Raw genomic sequence first — 21,597 nt, 5'->3', positions numbered from 1 at the left:
CCCCCATCCCCAAATTCTATAAAGTCTTCTTGAATACCATAAACCTATTACAATTCCAGTAACAGTGATGAAATATACTTCATTCATAACTGTTTTAGAGTTAATGGAACATTCTATGTTGAACCTCATCAACAGCAGATAACCTAGGTCATTTGAAGATGAGTTTTAATTTTAGAATAACTAAACTTGGGGATCCTATTTATTCTGAAACATGAAATCAATCTAAAATAATGCAGACTTGCTAGATTTCTTGAGAAATAGCATGATGTAGAAGAGAGAGCATGGGATATAGCTAGACTTGCATTTGAACCCAGCTCTTTATCTCCTAGTTACAAGACCTTGGTCAAGTAACTTACATTCCAGATAATTCATTTTCTTCATAAAATGTCATACTAATGATGCTGACATTACAGGGTGTTGGATCCAAGTGGTCCCTCTACCAATGCAAACATGAGAATCACAGAACACCCCCAACCCCTGGCCACCTGCTACTTTACTTATAGATGCATTCTGAGAACAGTTCCAAAAAAGGGTTCAAAACTATTTTAAGTGATGTCACCAATATTGGAATAAATGGATAACACCCAAAGGTACAATTTTGAAGATAGTGCTTATTTGAATGTATAAGCTCTGGTTTACTTGTTAAAAATACCATGGGGACCACTTAACCCTGGGGTACAATATTAACAGCGGCAGCAGCAACAGATACCATATGGATGCCTACACCATTAGGATAAATGCCTTTTCCACATTAATGATGTATATTAATTCATTTATTTCTCCCTAGGATCCAATGAGATCCATGTTCTGTATTTGTACTTTACAGCTGAGGAGGTGAAATCAAAGAGATTAAGATATTTTTTCCTAAGGTCAAAAACTATAAATACCAGAGTTGTGATTTTTTTTTTCAGAATAGTAAATGTTAATGTAATTGCTGAAGGAAAAAAAAATATTCATGTTACAATTCTTACTCTTTCTCAATTGTGAGTTTTGCCAACGATGGGTGATGGACTAATACAGCTCAGAGAGACACAGGCGAAAATGAAGTAGGGCATATGCAAAGACAGTGAGGCTGCATGGAGTCAGCCTGCAGAAGGACACAAAGAAGCCTGATACTCATATTCTAAATATTTAGGTTGACATCAATATGTCATGTGCAATAATTCGGAGTGACCTACTGTATACATTGCTATGACTATTTTTTGCTGAATTGTAATTAATAATTGAAAATCATTCTTCCCAAGTGTGAAAATATATTTTGTTTCCAAAGGATCAAAATTGCCACAGATAAAACATTGCCATTCAAATGTAAATTCCATTTAGCACAATCCATTTGAACGATTCTACTAAAGTCAAGCTTTCTTTTTTTTCCTATTTATTAAATGTATCAAGGTGACATTGGTTAATAAAATTATGTTGGTTTCAGGTTTACAAATCTATAATACATCATCTATATATTGTATCGTGTGTTCACCACCCTAAGTCACGTCTCCTTCCATCACCATTTATTCCCCTTTAAGCTTTCTAAGGCATACATTCAGGAATGAAGAGAAGGTAGGAAGCAGTCAAAGTCATCTGTCTGGCTTACAGTTACTAGTTACAGCCATAGTTACACTTGAAAACAACTATGGCTTTCAGTACAAATCACTGTTAAGAAACAGGTTGGATGAAATAGGATGAAATAGGGATGAAGCTGCTGGCTGTGCAGGGGCAGCCATTCTGCGCCCAATTGAACTTAGGTCTGTTATTTAACACCAGAAAAGCTCCAGTGCAATTGTCATTGTCTTGCCCCTTCCATGTTTATAGGCTCAGACCTGAGACCTTAGCTTTGTCTTTTAATATGGGATGGCTTAATAAAACATCTAAACTGAACTTTAGCTTTTGACTGTGATGTGAAGGAAGAATTCATCCAGCTTGGATCAGAGTAATACTTGCCCATTCCCAGAAATGGGAAGGTTTTGACTCCTAAAATGAACAGCATTCAGAAACATGGTCCTACTATTTACTGCTTATATCACTCACCTAGGCACTGAGGGTGCAACAATGAAGAAACTCTAAAACTCCTACACTCATGGCACTTACATTCTACTGGGGAAGATAAAGCCATCACAAAGTATGATCACTCCAAATGGAAATTAATACTAAGAAGACAATAATCATGCTGATGTTCTAGAGAGTGCCCAGGTGTAGGTAAGATCATATGGCTTCAAAAGGCATTTCTGAGGAGATGATAATTTTCCTGAGATATTAGTGACCCAAAGATGCCAACCATGTTGAAATTTGGAAGATATCCATGTACATGCTATTTCTTCTGGTAGAAATAAGCCTGGATTAATTCAGGTACAAGAGATGGTAGTGTGACTACAAAACAGTAAACAAGGGAAGAATAGTAAAAAATTAAGGCACAATGATAATAGCAGGCCAAATTACATACAACGAAGCAAGCCAAGGAAAAACATTGGATTATATTTTAAGGGTGAAGAGAAGCTGTTCTCAGCACAGGAGTGGTAAGATCTGATTTTGGTTTTTAAAGTATAATATGCTTGCTGCAAGGAGGATAGAGTTTAGGGTGCATGGATGAAAACAGAGAAGGAATTAGTAGACTGAAGAATTCACTCAGCAGAAGACACGGGTAAAGGTGCTTTGAGTTAGAAGGTATTTTGGAAGTAGAGGCTTGCAAGGACTTGCAGATGTTTGGGTGAGACAAAGGGAAAAATCAAGCTCTCCTGGGATTTTGACTTAAGTAACTGAATGGATGTCTGTGTGCTTTATTGAGGCTGGAAATACTGGACTGGGGTGGGGATTCAAGATGAATTGAAAAACTGTTCCCAACAGTGATAGTTCAGGAAGAGTTCTGCTTTGGCCACATATAAATATAAGGGGAGATGGATGTTGAGCAGATGGATGAACACAAATGTCTGCATGCTAGAGGAGAAGGAGGCCAGAGCTGAAGGTAAACATTTGGAAATGTGTGAGTCTAATAGGTTAGGTTTCACATTGTCCTTTGGGGTTGTCAGTGGAGGGAGGAAAGACAGAAATGATGATGAGAGTTCAAGCGGAAGAGGGCAATTTGAGCAAACTTGTCTGAAGGTTACTGTCCAAGGCGGTAGCTCTCTGCACTCTGTCAGTGCCCAGCCCAACCTCTCTGGTACTTTCCAAACAGCTGCTCCCTGCAGATGAGAAGTCCCCTTGGACATGCTTCTCTGTGAAAATGCCTCCTTCTGTCCCTCTTCCAGAGATGCAAACTTCCCATCTGGCCCAGGAACTGGGGTAGATGGGCGTACAGGCCAGTAGTTCCTCCCCTAACTCATCTTCCTTCTCTCCCCGCAAACAAGTGAACATCTTGTTGAAAATGGCATTGAGAGGCCAAGGGACTCACCACTCAAAGTCCCAGTCGGCACAGACACAGGGTTCTGAGACCACCGTCCCCGAGGAGTCTCGGCCCAGGGCACACTGAGCTCCTGGCTTGCGTTTCTTGAATATTTTCCTTTCTCCCATGACACAAGGTTCCCCCTTAGAAAGAAAGTCCATAGTGAGAGAGGCAGAAACACACAAAGAAGATGAAGTAAAACAGCTTCTCAACAGGAAGCATTAGGCTTCTCATTCTCTTTTCGGCACTCGGTAGCAATCTCATTCCCAGTAACGGTTTGGGAGTTTCAGGATAAAAGGGCTGCTCTTTTACTATCATACAAAAGGAAAACTATGCAAGGCTGGCCTATCACTACCCCTCCTCCCAACTGGGCCAGTGATGTTTACTCCATCCTGTTTCTCCTCCATCTCCATAGGGAATTCAAAGCCTCCCACCATCCTCACTGACACCACAATTGCCCAATAGATTCCAGCAGAAACTCTAGTGGAAAGGATTCTACTTCTGGCATATTTTTCACATCCTCTTCAGAGTAAAACTGAAGTTGACCTGAAGATCCCTCTCTATGATAAACAACCTTGCCCAAGTCTTTATTCCTAGTCAAGGGCAAAAAGAACGGGAGAAGTCAGTGCAAATTACAAGGATCCAATGGTTCCGGAGAATACAGATGCCTGACTATGCTGTGTATCAATAAACTTCTGCTATTGGTAAGACCTCCACTCCCACCCCTCACCCTTTCTTAGTGGTCCTGTTCCCAATGCTCTTGGGCCCTTACTCCAAGCTAGCCTGAGAAATGCTCCTCCCCCCAACGGGGCGGTATAATGATTGAACCTACGGAGGGTCAGTCTCCTACCTGTCTGAGCTTATTTCTCTATGGGTAGAGCTAAAAACCCAGGTTATCACTGCCCCCCATCACAGTGACTTCAATGAGTAGATCAGGATCCCAGAATGCAAAATTGTCCCCAATACCATCTAACTCTACTGAACCTGAATATATGAGCTTCACCCCTTCCCCTAAATCCACCATTATCCTCAGAAGCCCCACTCCAAATAGAAAGGGCCAGATATGAATGACAGGGCTTTTAGTAGCTCTTCTTCCTGTTGGTGTACCTGATTGAGCAGGTGCCAGGTCTGGTAGTCTTCCTTGGTGCAGCGCCGGCTGAAGATAGATTTGTAGTCCACTTTCACCAACTGCCACTCAGAGCGAAGGCTGAAGTGGCCAAAAACTCTGTGTTTAGGGGAGGGATGGGAAAGACAAACAGAGAAAGCCTCGAAGTCAGTCACTAATGCACAAAGATTGGGGGGATAGAAGACTGAATTGCAGACTAGATTTCACTGGTTCTTTCAAAGTATGTTTTTTGAAGACCATTGAGTAGAAGTCTACTGTATACACAAAATCAGCAAAATGCATTCACAGTAGGCTTAAGAAACCAATCATTTTTTAATTGCAAAAGTAATATCTATGCTTTATAGTAAAGAATTAAAATATAGAAAAGGACAGAGAAGGAAAAATTCAAAGTCCAAAATTCTCCACCAAGATAGAACTGTTGGTCATATTTTCACATTCAGCCTTGTATGTCTTTAATTCCAAGCAATGTTATTTTCTTTACTGATGTCCACTGCCAAGGACTGTTTCCTCATCTGTAAAGTAGATTATGTCTGTGTATGCTGGGTGGGAGGTGGGTTAGCTAATCAAAAGTATGACCCTGCCAATTCCAAAATTTCAACTGAGTGTAAGAATATGTATTTGAAATTCCCATTGCTTAATTTATGTGAATACTACCCTCCTCCCCCCTTCTTTGAAAAATCACAGGAGTGTCATAAAAGAAACTCATATTTATGTATAGTAAAATAGTACACCATATGCGTAGATAATCCATACTGACCTTTTCAAAGCTCAGCAGTTGATAGCCCTATAAATATGAATAATCAATCATTTCTAGAAAAATAGATTGATCATCCATACTCCACTCAGGTGGCATATCTTGTAATTACAATGCAAGACATCCATCACAGTGATGTAAAGGGGAGACCAATATGCCAGGAACTTAAATCAACTGAAATCTTTCAAGGAATTGGATGGCTTCCATTTCATTAAGACTTACTCATGCTCCCAGCCCTGGATTTTTATCTCCCCAAGTTCAGGTATTCTGATAGTGACACTGAGAGACTAACTCTCCTCAAGGGGCATTTACTTCTGTCACCTGAAACACAAGAATGCTTTGGGAAGGGTAGGAGCTGATTGAGATTGTAAAATAGGGAAAGAAATAGAATTGCTATTTAGATCATACAATTTAGATCATACAATTTAAAATACACTTTAAGAAATGACTTTTAATGTTCTAATGGTTCAATATTAAATAAAAGTTTTAGAGCTTTGTCTAAAAAAAAATTAAACAGACTTAGATGGGGAGACTGAGGGTCTCTCCTTTAGTAAAACTGTATGGTCTTTGTATGAGTCTTAGCTCAGCCCTGGGCAATGGAAGCCATGGGGCTAAATATCCTGGGTTGTGTGGCCCATATTGTGTGGAGCAGAGCAAACTTAATTGAAGTATCTTCCCTGGTTCTCTCGGTTCTCTTAGATTCTTGCTGTATTCAGTGGTCTTCGAATCCAATACATTCATGTCAAGTCTCAACTAAGGTATTTTCACCTTATTAGCTCTCATTCATTTCATGGAGAGATCATGAGTCAGTCCATTCTAAATTTTAACAAAACAGTTAACTCATCAAAAGTGTGTACTTGTTTGAAGAGAGGAGAGTTAAGTTGAAAGCTCATTGGAAAAAAGACAACAGTGGGAGGAGACTTTGATGAATGTCTCTTCCCTCTCTATCCAGCCTATCCATTCCTGCCATATTCAAATGCCACCTCTCCTGTAAGTCATCCCTGATTGGAGTACTCTGAGTAGCAGGTTATCAGTGATGTTAAATCAAACATTCTGCCTACTCCAAATAGTTTACAGTTATTTCATGGATCATAAACTACATCGTGTCAGATTAATTCCATCCCTTCCTATGAAAGGATTTCTAGACAGACAGAAGAGGGAAATATGAGGCGTATGATTTACCTATCAGCAAGGCACCTGACATGGTCTACCACAGAACTCTTGAAAAAAAAAAAGATGAAAAACTATGAGCCAGGTGCTAGTAAAATTATGTGGCTGAACAGTACCTAATTAAGGCATTAAAATCAACCATGAGGAAGGGTGTGAGTAGTCAGCTGCAAGGTTCTGCTATCTGCTCTTTCTTGTTCTTCATTTTTATTAATGACTTGAAGACATGAAAATAATGGTCATCATTGGAAATCACATTTTCTGATGACACAAAGCTGGAAGAAACAGTCAATATACTTGATGGCAGAATCAGAACCCAAAAAGGTCTTGACAGAATGAGAGACAGGCTGAATTTAATAGTATGTGACACAACAGGATGAAATGTCAAGTCTTCCCTTTGTCAACTACATAAGTATTATATAGACGAAATGGGGCTCAGTGAAACTCAGCTTAAAAAATAATAACAATAATAATAATAATGAAAGCTTAAGAGTTTTCATATATAATGAGATTAATATAAGTACACACTTCAGAGAGACCAAAATATTTAAGGTGACCTGAGAATGCATTAATTAATACAAAATTATGTATATTATCTAGAGCAAAAGTGGAAATATCCTGGTCTATGCTACATTACACTAGATCACAGAGAAAATTTGTAGTTAGTTTTAGATGTCATCATTCAAGAATGATCTAAACTACATACCTCAATGTGCAGTAAACTTATAAACTTTGGTGATAATAGTGGAGTTTGAATCTCTTGAAATATTAAGTAAAAATATGTGTTCATTGGCATATGTGTTTATATAGAAAGTACATATATTTTATCAGATTTTCAAAGGGATTCACGGTTCTTCCCAATGTTTAAGAACCACTGAAAAGGAGAGTGATCAAGATTGTGTACTGAAATGAATAGTGGCTCCCTAAGAGATCTGAACTGTAACCTTGAATGAGACCTTATTGGAAAAAGGTCTTTGATTTACAAGTTAAAGATCTCCAGTTGAATTTATCCTGGATTATCAGGATTAGCCTGAAGTCCAATATGACCCAGCAACCCCTCTTCTGGGTATCTACCTAAAATACTTGAAAAATTTATTTGTAAAGATATATATATATATTCATTGTAGCATTATGCACTGTGGCTGAGACATGAAAACAAAGTGTCCCTCAACAGTTAATTGGATAAAGAAGATGAGGTACATACATAATATGCAATACTACTCAGCCATAAGAAAAGATGAAATACTGTCATTTGCAACAACTTAGATGGATCTTAAGAATATCATGCTAAGCAAAATAAGTCAGGTTGGAAAAAGTCAAAAGCCATATGATTTCACTCACATATAAAACTGAAAGCAATAAATGAACAAACAAAACTCATAGACACGGACAACAGTATCGTGATTACCAGAGGGAAAGGGAGGTGGGAATGAATTAGTAAAGGGCAAAGGGGATCAAATATATGGTGAAGGAAGTGAACACACAGTGTGATATACAGATGATATATTATAGACTGTATACTTGAAACTTTATAATCTTATTAGCCAATGTCACCCCAATAAATTTTATTAAAAATATACAAAGAAGAGATACATGGAGAGAGGAGAAGGCCATGTTTAGACAAAGGCGAAGATTAGATTTCTGAGGTCACAAGTCAAGAAACAGCTGGAGCCAACAGAAAATGTAATAGCATAGAACAAATGAACCCTAGTACACTAGAGTGAGTGCAGCCCTGCTGTCAATTTAACCTTGGACTCTGGCCTCCGGAATTGTGAGAGAATATATTGCCATTCTTTTATCCACACAATTTATGGAAATTTGTTACAGAAACCTCAAGAAATTAATACTGATGGCTATATAATTTGAGACCACTTTTCATCTATCATCTATCTATCTATCTATCTATCTATCTATCTATCTATCTATCTAGAAGTGATATAAAAACTATGGCTGGTTTATCTGGAGATAACTGAGGAAGGGGTAGGAGTGAGAAGTCCAATAAGTAGCCATTCTAGGGAGATCTCTTTAGTATTAAAAAATAACAAAACATGAAAGGGTAAAAGTTTAAAAAAATATGACAAATCTTTCTAATAGATAAAGTTAGTCCAGAGAGGAAAGGAATGCTCAAGCATTAGTAAGCTTAGAACTTCAAGTTCAGGCTTAACCATCTCCCAGAGCTCTTGTTGCAGAGAATATAAGCATCATTCAGGTGCATAGCCTAATTGACCCCCCTGAGCCTCTAAGGATGTTCATGATCTGTTTATGATCTCAGAGTGCTCATTTCAGGACTGAACACAGAAATCGGTCCCCAGTCAGGACTTGTGGACTAATGCAGGTTCTTCTCTTCTGTTATCTTGGCAGGTGCATTATTTTCATCTATATTTCTTTGGCTTCTATCCCAGATTTTCTTACATTGTGCATCCCAGGTCCTTCCCCAAACTATAAATTGACACACTAATATTTTCACTTAGGAGTATGCTAATCTCCTTGCCATGTGGTCTCTGCAACATGCCAGATGAAAAATGTTAAACATTTGATGTTAGGTCTATCAGTTTTGTTCATTTTCTCATTGGACCCAACTAAGATCAGTGGGATAAAAACCCTTAGCAACTTTCAGACATTAATGTACTTTCCCTATTTCCACCCATTATTAGTTCTTGAAAGAAAAAGTTTATTATGGGGCCCCTCCTGTGGGGCATAAGTGACTCTGACACAGGGTCTCTCTTTTGCATAGATCTGGCTTCCCTAACTCTGCTCAATACTGTCTCTATCCATTTCTCTTCTGATTAGAGGTCATGGAAGCTGAGAAAATGACAAACATAGCAAACTAAGCAGGAGATAAAATAAGGACTAATTTAAAGTCAAACATTTCTCATTCCTTTTCATAACTATCCTGAGAACAGAAGTTGAAATTCATGCCAGGATCTGTGGAAGTGAGCACTCGGCAAAGAAATTACGATGACCATCATAGGAACCCTTGTCTATCACTTTGGGGTGATAAATATCGACAAGGTCCACTTAATTCTGGATTAGGAAAAGAGAAAGCCCATTTTCTAATTAAAAAAAAAAATTCCCATATAAAAGTTTCTCATCCTATGAAAATGTTCCTGTAAAGTTAGTGGAACTCACCCCACTTGTAATACCCTTGCGGAGGTGGCTCACATCAAATGAATATGAAAACCAAAAAAATGTGCAGGGCAAAGAAACCAAAGACATGGGATATCCTATCTAATAAAAGAGTAATATGCAAATTGACCGTACCTCCACTGCACCCAACAAGCCACGCCCAACAACCAATCAGGAGCGAGTATGCAAATTAACCCCACAAAGATGGCTGCAGCCACAAAGAGAGCAGGAGGCTTGGGTTTCCCTGGCAATGGAGGAAGCCAAGCTTTCTGCCTGCCCTGGTCTGCCTTGGCCTCTGCTTAAGGCTACAAAGTTTTAATTATAGAAGATAAATAAATCCCAGATACCAGGGCCTCTGCTTGGGTCGCTGGGGGGCGTGGCCAGCCTGCAAACCACCACAGACCCCTCACCCAGGCCACCCCACACCCCAAGGGAACCCTCACCCTGATCTGGGACACCCTTTAGGGCAAACCAGCTGGCCCCCACCCATGCACCAGGCCTCTATCCTATCTAATCCTCCTATCTAATAAAAGAATTATATGCAAATTGACCATCACTCCAACACACAAGATGGCTGCTCCCATGTGGTCAAAGATGACTGACCCATGTGGACACAAGATGGCCACCACAAGATGGCCAGCAGGGGAGGGCAGTTGGGAGGGACCAGGTCTGCAAGGGAGGGCAGTTGTGGGCGATAAGGCCAGCAGGGGAGGGCAGTTAGGGGTGACCAGGCCGGCAGTGGAGGGAAATTGGGGGTGACCAGGCCTGCAGGGAAGGGCAGTTGGGGGGTACCAGGCCTGCAGGGCAGGGCAGTTAGGGGTGACCAGGCCTGCAGGGGAGGGAAGTTAGGGGTGACCAGGCCTGCAAGGGAGGGTAGGTAGGGGCAAATAGGCTGGCAGGGGAGAAGTTAGGCATCAATCAAGCTGTCAGGGGAGTGGTTAGGGGGTGATCAGGCTGGCAGGCAGAAGTGGTTAGGGTCAATCAGGACAGCAGGCATGCATTCAGAAATGCATCCCTAGTCCCTCAGCAGTCCTGGATTGTGAGAGGGATTTCCAATGCCTATTTAGGCCCGATCCTACCTGGCAATCGGAATCCCTCGAGGTGTCCCAGATTGGAGAGGGTGCAGGCTGGGCTGAGGGACACACACAACATGCATGAATTTTGTACACCAAGCCTCTAGTCTCTAATAGGATAATGTGATCCCCAAGTTAGGTGCTATCTCTTTCAGAAAGTCTTCTGTGACTGTTCTGACAACACTGAGATCTATTTCCTCAGAAGCACAAATGCTCGTGTTATCTCTAGCCTAGAGGTTCCCCACTGTCTGCATGAGAATCACCTAGAAGGTTTGTGAAATTTAAGTTTTACCATCCCTCAGATTTTCAGAATAGCATTTTAGGTGCCTGATTATTCATAATTCTAAGTCCCCAGGTAATGCTGATATTGCTGGTGCCAGAACAACCCTTTGGGAAATACTGCTCCCCCCTAATGTGGATTGAGCCCACAACTCAGGCATGTGCCCTGACCAGGAATCAAATGGGTGACCTATTGGAACATGAGATGATGCTCAATCTACTGAATCACACTTGCTGGGCAGTGATTTCTTAATGTTCTTGTTTCATTAGTCAAATTTTTGTCAACCAATTAGAAAGCTCCTAAGGCTGAGAAAGATTTTTGTATTTCTTTGTACTTCCTAGATCCTTTCAATAGTAGTTGCTTGACCAAAAGTGGCTAACTGATTATTATTGATCATCCATGGAACAAGGCAATTCCTAACATAGTCAAATCCACTTTCATCCATAGTCCCATTTCCTTGCAGTTACAAAACAAACAAAACCAAGCAAACCTACACACAATTTTGAACTCTTCCTTCAGAAATGCATTCCTAGTCCCTCTTCTTATCTCAATGTGTAAGTATACAGGTAGGCAAAAGTCGATTTACAGTTGTGAGTAGAAGGAACACACAATTTATTTTTACATTATTATTCATTAATTATTGTATTATGTAAACATACTTTTGCCCACCCCTGTATTTTTTTTTATCCTTACCCAAGGATATGTTTTTAAAATTGATTTTAGAGAGAGACAGAGGGAGAGAAACATCGATGTGAGAGAGAAGCATCAATTGGTTGCCTCCTGTACATGCCCCAACTGGGGATCAAATCTGCAACCATTTGGTCTACAGGTTGACATTCCAACCAACTGAGCCACCAGGCCAGGGCCCACCTCTGTAATTTTGCCAACATAATCAAATCTGTATAATGTGAAATAATGTATGAGAAAATCTTGAGAATCTCAATGGACAACAAATGTTCATTACCATCACCATCATTCTTATTATTGGAAACTCCATGGACTCAACCCAAGGCCCTGCTCAGCTAGGGCTTTCAATAAGTTTGGTTCTAAATGCTTTTTGCAACACACTAACTTCAAACTCAGGGATTTCTTTGTTGCGCATGTGCAAGTGTGTGTGTGTGTGTGTGTGTGACATCTAGAACAGTGGAGAAAGCACATACCTCATACATAAATAGAGATGACAGTCTGTAAACAGGTAGCCTACCCTTTTTTGTCCCTGAAGAAGTTTCTCCCAATCACAGGACAAAATAAATGAATTCTCTAAGCCATTTCTCACTATATTGATTTTTAGAAAAAATCAATTAAAATTTATTATTTCTGGTTTTCTTTTTCTTTTTACCTTGCAACCTAGATTTTTTTTCATGAGATATTTTGGCTCTACTGAAGATTCATCTTCTTGTACTCTATAAACCTAAGAGTCTCAGAGTCAGTCTCTCTCTCTCTCTCTCTCTCTCTCTCTCCCTCTCTCTCTCTCTCTTAACTCATCCAGTGCTAGTGTGAACCTGGCCACAGAGTATCATCTTGGACCTATGTGCTGTTGTTTAACTTTTAACATACAGATTGTCTGGGCATGATAGCAAGAGTGCTAGGCAAGGATATAGACTTATATTTTCCTACTCTTCATCTGCCACTAAATTAGCTAGCTGACCTTGAGCAAATAATTTCATCTTTCAAACTTCCTTACAGAAGATGATTTTTAATTCGTGACATATATACTCAACAGATGGGATGCAGAAATAGTCTAGACAAAACACAGCCCTTTCAAGACAATTTTCAAGAGTTTATTTTCTTTCAATTGCTATGTCTACCTCCAGGTGTACAAGCTATCTATCTCCTAGTGACCCCATACAGAAAGGATTTATCTAGAGTCATTCATCTTTGTCTCCACTGGAACTTCTTTCATATAACAGATGCTCAATAAATAGTTCTGGGTTGATTAATGGATGGAATTAATCTATCAAATCATTTACTTCTTCCAAAATTGGGGTAATAGCTTTATCTGCCCTTATTTCTGGGCCATAGAATGTGGCCTAGCTGTGTGTCCTTTGGGGTTCAGAAGGACAAAAACAATATCAGGGAGAAAATAGCAGCATCTTCACTTTTCCTGGTTATCTTAGATTGTGCTAGGCTTTCCACAAACAACTGTGATTTGCTGGGACTCTAAATAATACAGCTTCCTTAGTCCACCATCCAGACCTCAGTTAGCCTTGTGGGGAGGGGAGTAATTAATTTGAGGGAGGAAGCTGGTTTGTAAAAATAAAAGATTTCATTAGAATTCCACACACACAGAGGGTTACCTACTCATTAATTAAATGATTTCAAAAGGGATCTTAGTATATAATTGCTATAATTTAGGTGGAAACAATGCCACACTAAATGTAATTATAGGAGTAGGCTCTGTAAAGATGTTTTTTCTCTTTACCAGAGAGCAATTCTGGGTCAGCTGATTCTCTTCTGCATAGTAATCTGGTTCTTTTTTCCATCTCTAATTATACCAACTTTTATCAAATAGGTATCAAAGCTGAGATGAGTTTCAAGGAGACAGTGGTTGACCACATCTCTCAGAGAGAAAAAGGAGAGGATTCATTACTAGGAAGCCACTAGAAATGTGCCAAATAAGATAAAAAAAAGTGCCTAGACAGTAAAACAGGAGGGTTTCCCTGCAGACTGACTTGTGTGGGGACATCTGAATGAATTCAACTAGGATAATGTTGTATTGTGATGGACCTGCCTCAGGACCTATCCCTTCCCCTTATTGCCCTCCCTGATGATGAAGTTTATATAAAAGCCTTCTAAGTAAAGCTTGCTAATAGTATTCAAATCCAAAAATCATACTACTTTTCAACTGCTTGTTCTATTAGTATTCCCCTGAGTCCTTTTTAAAATATTCCCATGAAAGTCTAGTTCTCTAGACTTTAAAGGTTATCAGAGTATTTCCCTAAGATAATGCAAATCTTCCATTTTCTCCTTGTGTTTTGTTTATAGGTTTTTGTATTATGTAACCACAACACTATAGGTTTTGAGGTAATTCTATATTCTTGATTTATTCTTTTTAATTTCAATTTTTAAATGCTAACTTCTCTGTTATGCCCTCCATGATCATTCTTCCTCCTCAGTTCTTTTCCTTCCTCCCTGACTCTATAGGATCAGATGAATTATCAGAATAACATAGACGATGACGTATCCTGGTCCCTGGAGAAATGATCCTGCACCCCACTCCCCACCCCCAGGGACAGCTTAGCTGTTCTCATTGCGCCCATATATATACGAGGATGATGGAGTCTAAGCTGGGCTTTCCTGGTGGCCAGCAAGCTGGAGGGCAAGCAAGACCTTCAATTTATGAATGAGGGAGAACCCCTGCGAGTGTCAGGGCAGAAAATGAATTCTCCCATTGGTCCAGATGTTACCTCCATATTGGCATGTAGATAAATGTGCCCCGAATCAAATGCTCTGCAATCACTTGGTCTGGCCACATGCAATCTCCTCCATTGACACACCGGATTTATTTCTCATTCCTCTAAGTAAACAGTTAAATCTGCTGTGGATTCCGGTGAGTCACACACCATCTTCTACACCACCTCCATTCAGGACTCAGAATTAGCCATTGCTAGGAAACGGCATGTCTCAACTCAATCCTTTCCCTCAGCCTCAACTCCTTTCACGGGCTGCATGTCATTAATTTGAGAGCAAATTATTAGAAACCCAGAAAACAGTTCTGAAATGCCTGCAGATTTATGATGAAGTCATTCCACAAAAGGTCATGGGCAACCTTGCTATAATTAAATCTTTCATTAATTTTTAAAATACACAATAACTTCTAAATGCGGCATAAATTAACCAGATGACCTTGAAGAAATTAGTTAGAGCACTGCTTCATCAGAAGCCGCTACCTAGCAATTTTCTTAATTTTTATTCTTTGAGTGGGACTTGTGTCCATTTTCCATTCTTGGATTGGGTTCCAGTAGCCCATTTATTCGCGGTGATTTAGTATTAATTCACTCGGAGCTCGGGAAGGGATGGTGGGTAGGCAAGACTCTCCTTTCCTTTAGGTGACAACCTCAAAGTATGTAAGTGTGACCCACACAATCACCCCCTGGGACGCAGTCCCTCTATTTCATTAACTGGGTGATACTTTTTTTTTTCATGTGTACATTTTGATAAATGGTTTCTCTTTTCTCATTATAAAAAATGCATTCTCATTATAAAAATTTTGAAAACTTAAAAAATCTATACATGAGAAAATTGAAAACCCCTTGGAGGTAACCACTTATAATATTCTGTGATATTCCCTTCTATTCATTGAAAGCACTGTTCTTTCTCAGACAAGGCAAACAACAATCTGAAGCTACAGCCAGGGTTCGAATCTTTGGAACTTAGAGAAACTCTGAGGTTTATGGTAGTATCTTCCCTGTTTGGCTCAGTGGACAGAGAGTCAGCCTGTGGACTGATGGGCCCTGGGTTCAGTTTCGGTCAAGGGCATATTCCTGGGTTGTGGGCTTTATCCCCAGTAGGGGGCGTGCAGAAGGAAGTTGATTAATGATTCTCTCTCATCATTGATGTTTCTATCTCTCTCTCCCTCTTCCTTCCTCTCTGAAATCAATAAAAGTATATTTTTTTAAAAGCCTCAGAGCTGGATTATAGAGCAGATGTCATGCACACTAGAACTGAAATGAGCCTCATACAAAACTGATATTCCTCCTATAAGAAGAGGAAGAGGCTTTATAACATAAACATCCCATCAGCAGAGATCTTGTTCGTGCCAGAGTTCTGCTCTTAGTACACTTAGGATCGTGCCTACCTTGTAGCAGACACTCAATACATACTGTTGAATAAAGATAGAATAATGTTTTTGAGAGGAGGAACTTGAGAGGTGGACCCCTGAGTCCTTTTTAAAACATTTCTTTGAAAGTCCAGTTCTCTCAGAAAGGCTTCCCACGCCTCCTCTTGCCTCTTCCTTCCATAAGCCCTCCTTTCTGCTCCCACGGAAGAAGCTGCTGAGGACAGATGTTAATTCAAAGGTTAGCCATCAGCGGCCAGCAGTTGTAGGTCTCCAGAAATCCAGGCCACATTCCTGGCTACTGGTGTGCATCCATGCCGTCCGATTGTTTTCCCATTAGGGTGCAGATGGGCTTAGTGGTAAAGGAGGTCAGCAGCTAGAGGGGAACTGCATTGAGCCAAAGTGAGACATGAGCTAGACCTTAATAGAAAGAGGCAGGGGATCAATAGCAAGGAACCCTGCAAGCAGAGCCTGTGTTAGTTACATGATATGATGATCGGTGAGATGGTGGAATGAGGCAGGGAGGAAAAGGCACCGGAGAAGAGGAGGAGAGGGGACTGAAAGGCATTGGAACTGAACAGGCGAGAGAAAGAAAGCTGACTTTTAAAAATTAAATAAATCATCCTACGCCTGAACAACTTTGATTCTTTTCTACAAACTTAATAAGCTCTGCGAATGGGTTTGAAAGCTTCAAGTCCATAACAGAGGGTTAGAAACTGTGGTCTGTGAACCTGTGAGAGATGAGTTGGGTGATAAAGGAGACCCTAAGAGATAGAAACAAGAGGGCAAAATGGATATTCAGGGTGGCATTTAGGAGAGGAGGAAATCAGTTAAAAGAACTCTGAGAGAGTAGCCACAGGAAGGACACCTGGTTTTCCTACCTCATTATATTGCTCAGTCTCCTACTTTGTGTCAAATCCCGAACCAAGAGCTAAACACATCAGGAAAAGTGTAAAATGCATCCCTTCCCTTTAAATAGTTGCAGTCCAGTCCAATAGCATCACTCACTCAACATGTGTCTGCTGAGCATCCCTTATGCACAGCCTCACATCCCATGCTGTGGGAGATGAGGGATTAAGACAGTTGCACTTGGGGAATCCTTACAGACTAAATCAGACCTCATGCTCTAACTGCAAAGATGACCAATATGCAAAACAATTAGGAAACTCCAAAATCCCAAATCCCCAAATCCCCAGCAATTCCACTTGTAGGTATGTAGCTCAGAGAACTTATATTCCTGGAGGTTCTTGTACAAAGATAGGACAATACTGTTTGTAGTAATGCCAAACCATTGATAGGAGAATGGGAAATAAATTGTGCATATTCGTTTCATGACAGAATTCCATGTGGCATTGACAATATCTGGACCAGATGGATATACCCCAAGATCAATAATATTGAGTGACAGAAGCATGCAGGAGAATGATAGCATTTAGCTACATTATACATTTATAAGACACTCACAGCAATGTCACGTATATTTCTATGAATAAGTAGATATGCATGAAATGTATCCACACATGTATTAGAAGAATATACCTCGAATTCATGGCACCCATTGATTTATGTAGGATGTAAGGATAAAAGGTCTAGAAATGGGCAGTCCCTAGAGGACTAACTCTACCTGGGATGCCCTGCTTATTTCTCCTAAAAATCTGAAGCCCAAGTGACAGTGTGCTAATATTTATTCATTCTAGGTAGTTGGTACAAAGATGCTTGTGACATTATTCTTTGTACTTAACTGTATTTTTAAAACCTTCAGAGGAACTGTAAGAAACGCAAATGTATAAAAGTGTGGATGTCGAATTTATATTAAGTATCACACATTCAAAATCTTACAGGAGCCAGGAGGACAACTTAAATGGACAGTGAGTGAGATGCATGCACATCGGGTAAGAGGTGGGGCAAGAAACAGCACATCTGATCCCAAGTGGGCAGCTACCATGCAGCTCTAGCAGGCTGGTGGATGATGGGCATTTGTGCTCAACGTTGCCAGATGTTTCTGACTTTGCAAAGTTTGCCTCAATATAAAAAAAAAGCAAATTAAATATAGCTGTGAGCCAAACCCTGAGGCATAAGATAAGAGTTCAATAAAAGTAAACGAGGAGGAGCTGGATGAATAGTGGAGGGCTTCCTGAAAGAGGTGACACTTGTCTATGGGTTCTGCCTCAGATATGAGAACACTTTTAAGCCATTCCAAATGATCTGTCTTTCCAATACTTCATACGAGGGCGCAAGGGGAGAAGTAGTTTCTGGGTAGGGGAAGTTTGTAGAAACTGCCAAAAATGTCAATGATATTTGTAACATATTCACAATGGATGAAGCTCCAGGTGCACTGTTGTTCAGCGTCTGCAAATTACAGCCCATGGGACAAATCTGTCTGCTACCTGTTTTGAGTGGCCTAAAAGCGAACAATGGCTTTTGCATTTTAAATGCGGGCTGTATGGAGGATGGGAGGAAGCACATGAAGAACAATATTCCATGACATGTGAAAATGGTGAGTAATTTAAATTTCAGCGTCTACAAGTTGATGCCCACTCATTATGTATAGCCTATTGCAGCTCTCACACTACATTGCAAGAGTCAGGAGGCATAACAAAGACCCTGTGGCAAGAAAAGTTAAAAGAGCTGTAAGCCCATTTCTTAATCATCAGACTAGGGAGACTACACACCTGTCTAATATCCCTGGATGGAGACTATGGAACTTAATCCTCACACCCAGGTGAAAAAAACGTGAGCTCAGACAGAAGGTAAGTAAAGCACCTAAGTTCACATGCATAGCTAAGTGGCAACATGAATGCTTTTCCTGGAGCATCAACCTCCAAAACTCATGTCCTAAGCCACCACTCTATCCCCACTCAGCAACCCATTGGTCAAAATAAGCCTTTCCCTCCCAGGTCACTGCCAGCCTCCAGTACATCCCAGTGTCATCCAAAAGCCCCTATGCAGGCACACAGCCGGCTTCTGTGTTCCTTGGCACCAATGACAGTGGGCCTCTGAGTGGATGGCAAGTCTGATGACACCCTGAGGGATGTGAATCCAGCAGCCAACCCGAGAGGTAACAACTTGGGAGTTCCACTGGATTTGCCGATTTCTCGAATCACTTACTTTGGGCAAAGGCAGGTCAGGCTCTTCCAGCAAACAACAGAGAATGGGAAAACAGATCAATGGAAGCAGCCCTGGTTCATTTCCAATGACTTCATTGAATGCAGTTACTGGAGGCTAAACAATGCATTTAAGCTCGGGGCCGGGGCTCCACGTTGTGCTAAGCCTGCCTTCAAAAGCATGTTCCCTGCTAAGCATGTTGCCACGGGTTCTTAGGTGGAAAGAAGGTTTTTGCTGTTTCTTTTTCCCTTTAAACCTCTGCAGCTTTGGGGTTTGCATAATTTCCTAGGCAAAAGGTTCTCTCCCCCACCTTCACTTTGGCTACAGTTCTGCTGGTGGAACAATGGATCAGAGATATAAGCCAGTGAGACTGGATTTACGCAGGGAGTTAGCAAGGCAATCAGCCCTAGACAGTCTGCTGAAAGCATCCCTAGTGCTTCCCACATCACACTCTCTCCTGTGCAGACCAGGCAGCATCCCACTGCTCACATTTGCTGACATTGCTGCCCCCCCTGGAATGTGCCTCTCTCCTTCCTCCCCACAAAGCCAAGAAGTCTTTGTACTGCTCTGTCTTCAATCACTTCTTAGATATCCAATGACAACTACAATTTGGGCCATCCCTTACCATTTAATTGTCCTATAATTCTTGCACATGTGTCATATCCCTCCAAACGTTGGTTTGTATGGGTTGCTGTGACGTGGTGTCTAGCAGCACCGTGAACACTCATCAGTACTTAGTGAGTACTAACAGCCTGCCCCTCTCCCCACACATGGCCCTTAAGGGACTGAACACACCCTGGAGAATTCTAGCACCTTTCCTTAAATTTCAGCTCCGAGCCCGAAGTTTGAAATTCACATGGCAGCTTGTTGGGAGATTTCAGTGAAATCAGCTCTGAGAAAGTGCCCAACCAGACACCTGACCAAAAGCAGGTGCTGAACAGACACAAGTGAGCGGCTGCTCGCTCCTGGGAAGCAGTGCCTCTGCCCTTTCTTCCAGGAAAGCTGTGCCTCTCCTTTGGGGGATTTCTTCTTTTCTGGGAGGCGGCTACGTTCTCCCCCGGCCTCTGTAAAAGATCAGCTAAATCACAGCCAGCTGCTTCCAACATTTCATATCAAGAAAGAATTTCAAATGTAGCTTTGAGCATGCAGGAAATCTGTTTCCCCATCTGACTCCACATCTGAGCCCAGCAACACAGAGATTTCCTTCAAGTGCTAATCTGGGGGCAAACCTTTCAAGAAAGAGTGGACCAAAGAATCTCCGGGCTCTAATAGCCACAGGCATCTCATCAGCTGGAGGGTCGCCGCTTACAATGGCAATAGGCCCTCTGGCTTGTCAATCAACCAGCCCTGTCCTCCACAGTAAGTAATAAGAATGGTCACATTTCACTGTGAATTAGGCTAGACTAGATGGTTCCTGTCAAGGTTACCAGGGAAATGTTGAAATAATAACATTTGAAAAGACAGCAAGAAAAGGAGCAATAAAAGTAAGCAAACCCCAAGCCTGCAAGCTGGGAACTGTTTCTCCCACACAGATTCCCCTGCAGAGCTGCAGTGTTAGATTTCATACCCCTGAGCAGGGGCCTTCGGGAGGACTGGAAGCTGGAGGAAATCAGAAATCATTCCCAGGAGGGTCCTCATTCTATAGCCGCCCTTTGTACCCACATGCCATCCCACCCCGTTGCTTTCTCACCCCCTACACACACCTCTGCACACAGACACAGACCGCTCAGATGGCTACCCAGCCTCCAGCCCCCATAACTTGCAACTACTGCATTCTGATCACAGCCCTTCAGAATCTCTAGAAATCTACAGGCAATGTCCTAAAATGTGAAAGCCATGGGCCATAGAAGCCACAACAATCAAAACACTGGTAAAATTATTAAGGACCATACCTTGCACCGATTAATTCATTCACTCATTCGTTCATTTATTCATTCAATAAATATATACTGTTAAATCCTCAGTGCTAGCACAAAACTGATAAACACATGGCACTCAATGAACAAGATACCCAAAGATTCTTTCTCATGGGGACTTAAAGTTGTGTGTGTGTGTGTGTGTGTGTGTGTGTGTGTGTGTGTGTGTTTGTCCATGCATACACATGTGTGTTTGTGGGTCTGTAGTAAGGGTGGATCAAGGTGGAGGGGGACCATACTAAATAAACAATGCCATTTTTCCTAATATTTATTGTCTAAGCTGTTATCTAGGTAGACATTTATAGGGCTTGGAAAGCATATAGCATGGGGACCAAAACTCATCTGGTGCGTTAAAGGAAGGAGTGTTAGAAAAAAATGATACTTAAAATAAGACTTGAAAGATATTTAGAAGTTTGGTTGTGCACGTGGGAGGAAAAGCACTTTCCAGGCAGATCCACAAGCAAAGGCCCTGGGGCAGGAAGGCACCACTGGAGCAAGGAATGGAAGTCAGAAATAAGATCCTAGACATGGGCCAGTGTAGGTATGGGGTTAGGCCATTCAATGAGTTTAGATTTTATCCTAAAGGAAGTGGAAATATCTCCATAAGTTTTTAGAATAAGAGTGGTGTTACCATATTTTCAATTTGGAGAATATCAGTCTGGATGCAGGTCAAATTCTTAAAGTAAACTAAATCCCTTCATAATCTCAACTCTTTACACCCAAGCATGCTCTTTTGTGGTTCCTTCCTTTGTATGTGTTCTGTCCTTTGCCTTGAAATAATTCACTCTCTCCAAAAATAATTACTGATATCCTGTTCTGTGCCAAACCTCCTGATAGGTATCCAGGTGACAGTACTCAACAAACTGCTAAAAATTTGTGCTTTCTTCAAGCTTACATTGCCTT

General features: G+C 41.0%; 1 protein-coding gene across 1 annotated transcript in view; it reads right to left on the bottom strand.

Annotated features, from left to right (window-relative positions):
• The window catches only part of SORCS3 (sortilin related VPS10 domain containing receptor 3), a gene marked incomplete at its 5' end in the record, with an annotated part of 521,132 nt that overhangs the window by 45,126 nt on the left and 454,409 nt on the right, over positions 1-21,597 (bottom strand). The window contains 2 exons of the mRNA XM_079794297.1: positions 3,380-3,513; positions 4,478-4,595. Of these exons, the coding sequence (XP_079650423.1) occupies positions 3,380-3,513; positions 4,478-4,595 (252 nt within the window). The remainder of the gene's footprint in view (positions 1-3,379; positions 3,514-4,477; positions 4,596-21,597) is intronic.

The sequence above is a fragment of the Cnephaeus nilssonii genome, assembly GCF_951640355.1.
Source record: "Cnephaeus nilssonii genome assembly, chromosome: 16".
Lineage (NCBI taxonomy): Eukaryota > Metazoa > Chordata > Mammalia > Chiroptera > Vespertilionidae > Cnephaeus > Cnephaeus nilssonii.
Note: the sequence above shows the minus strand (reverse complement) of the source record. Positions and strands in the feature narration are given on the sequence as shown.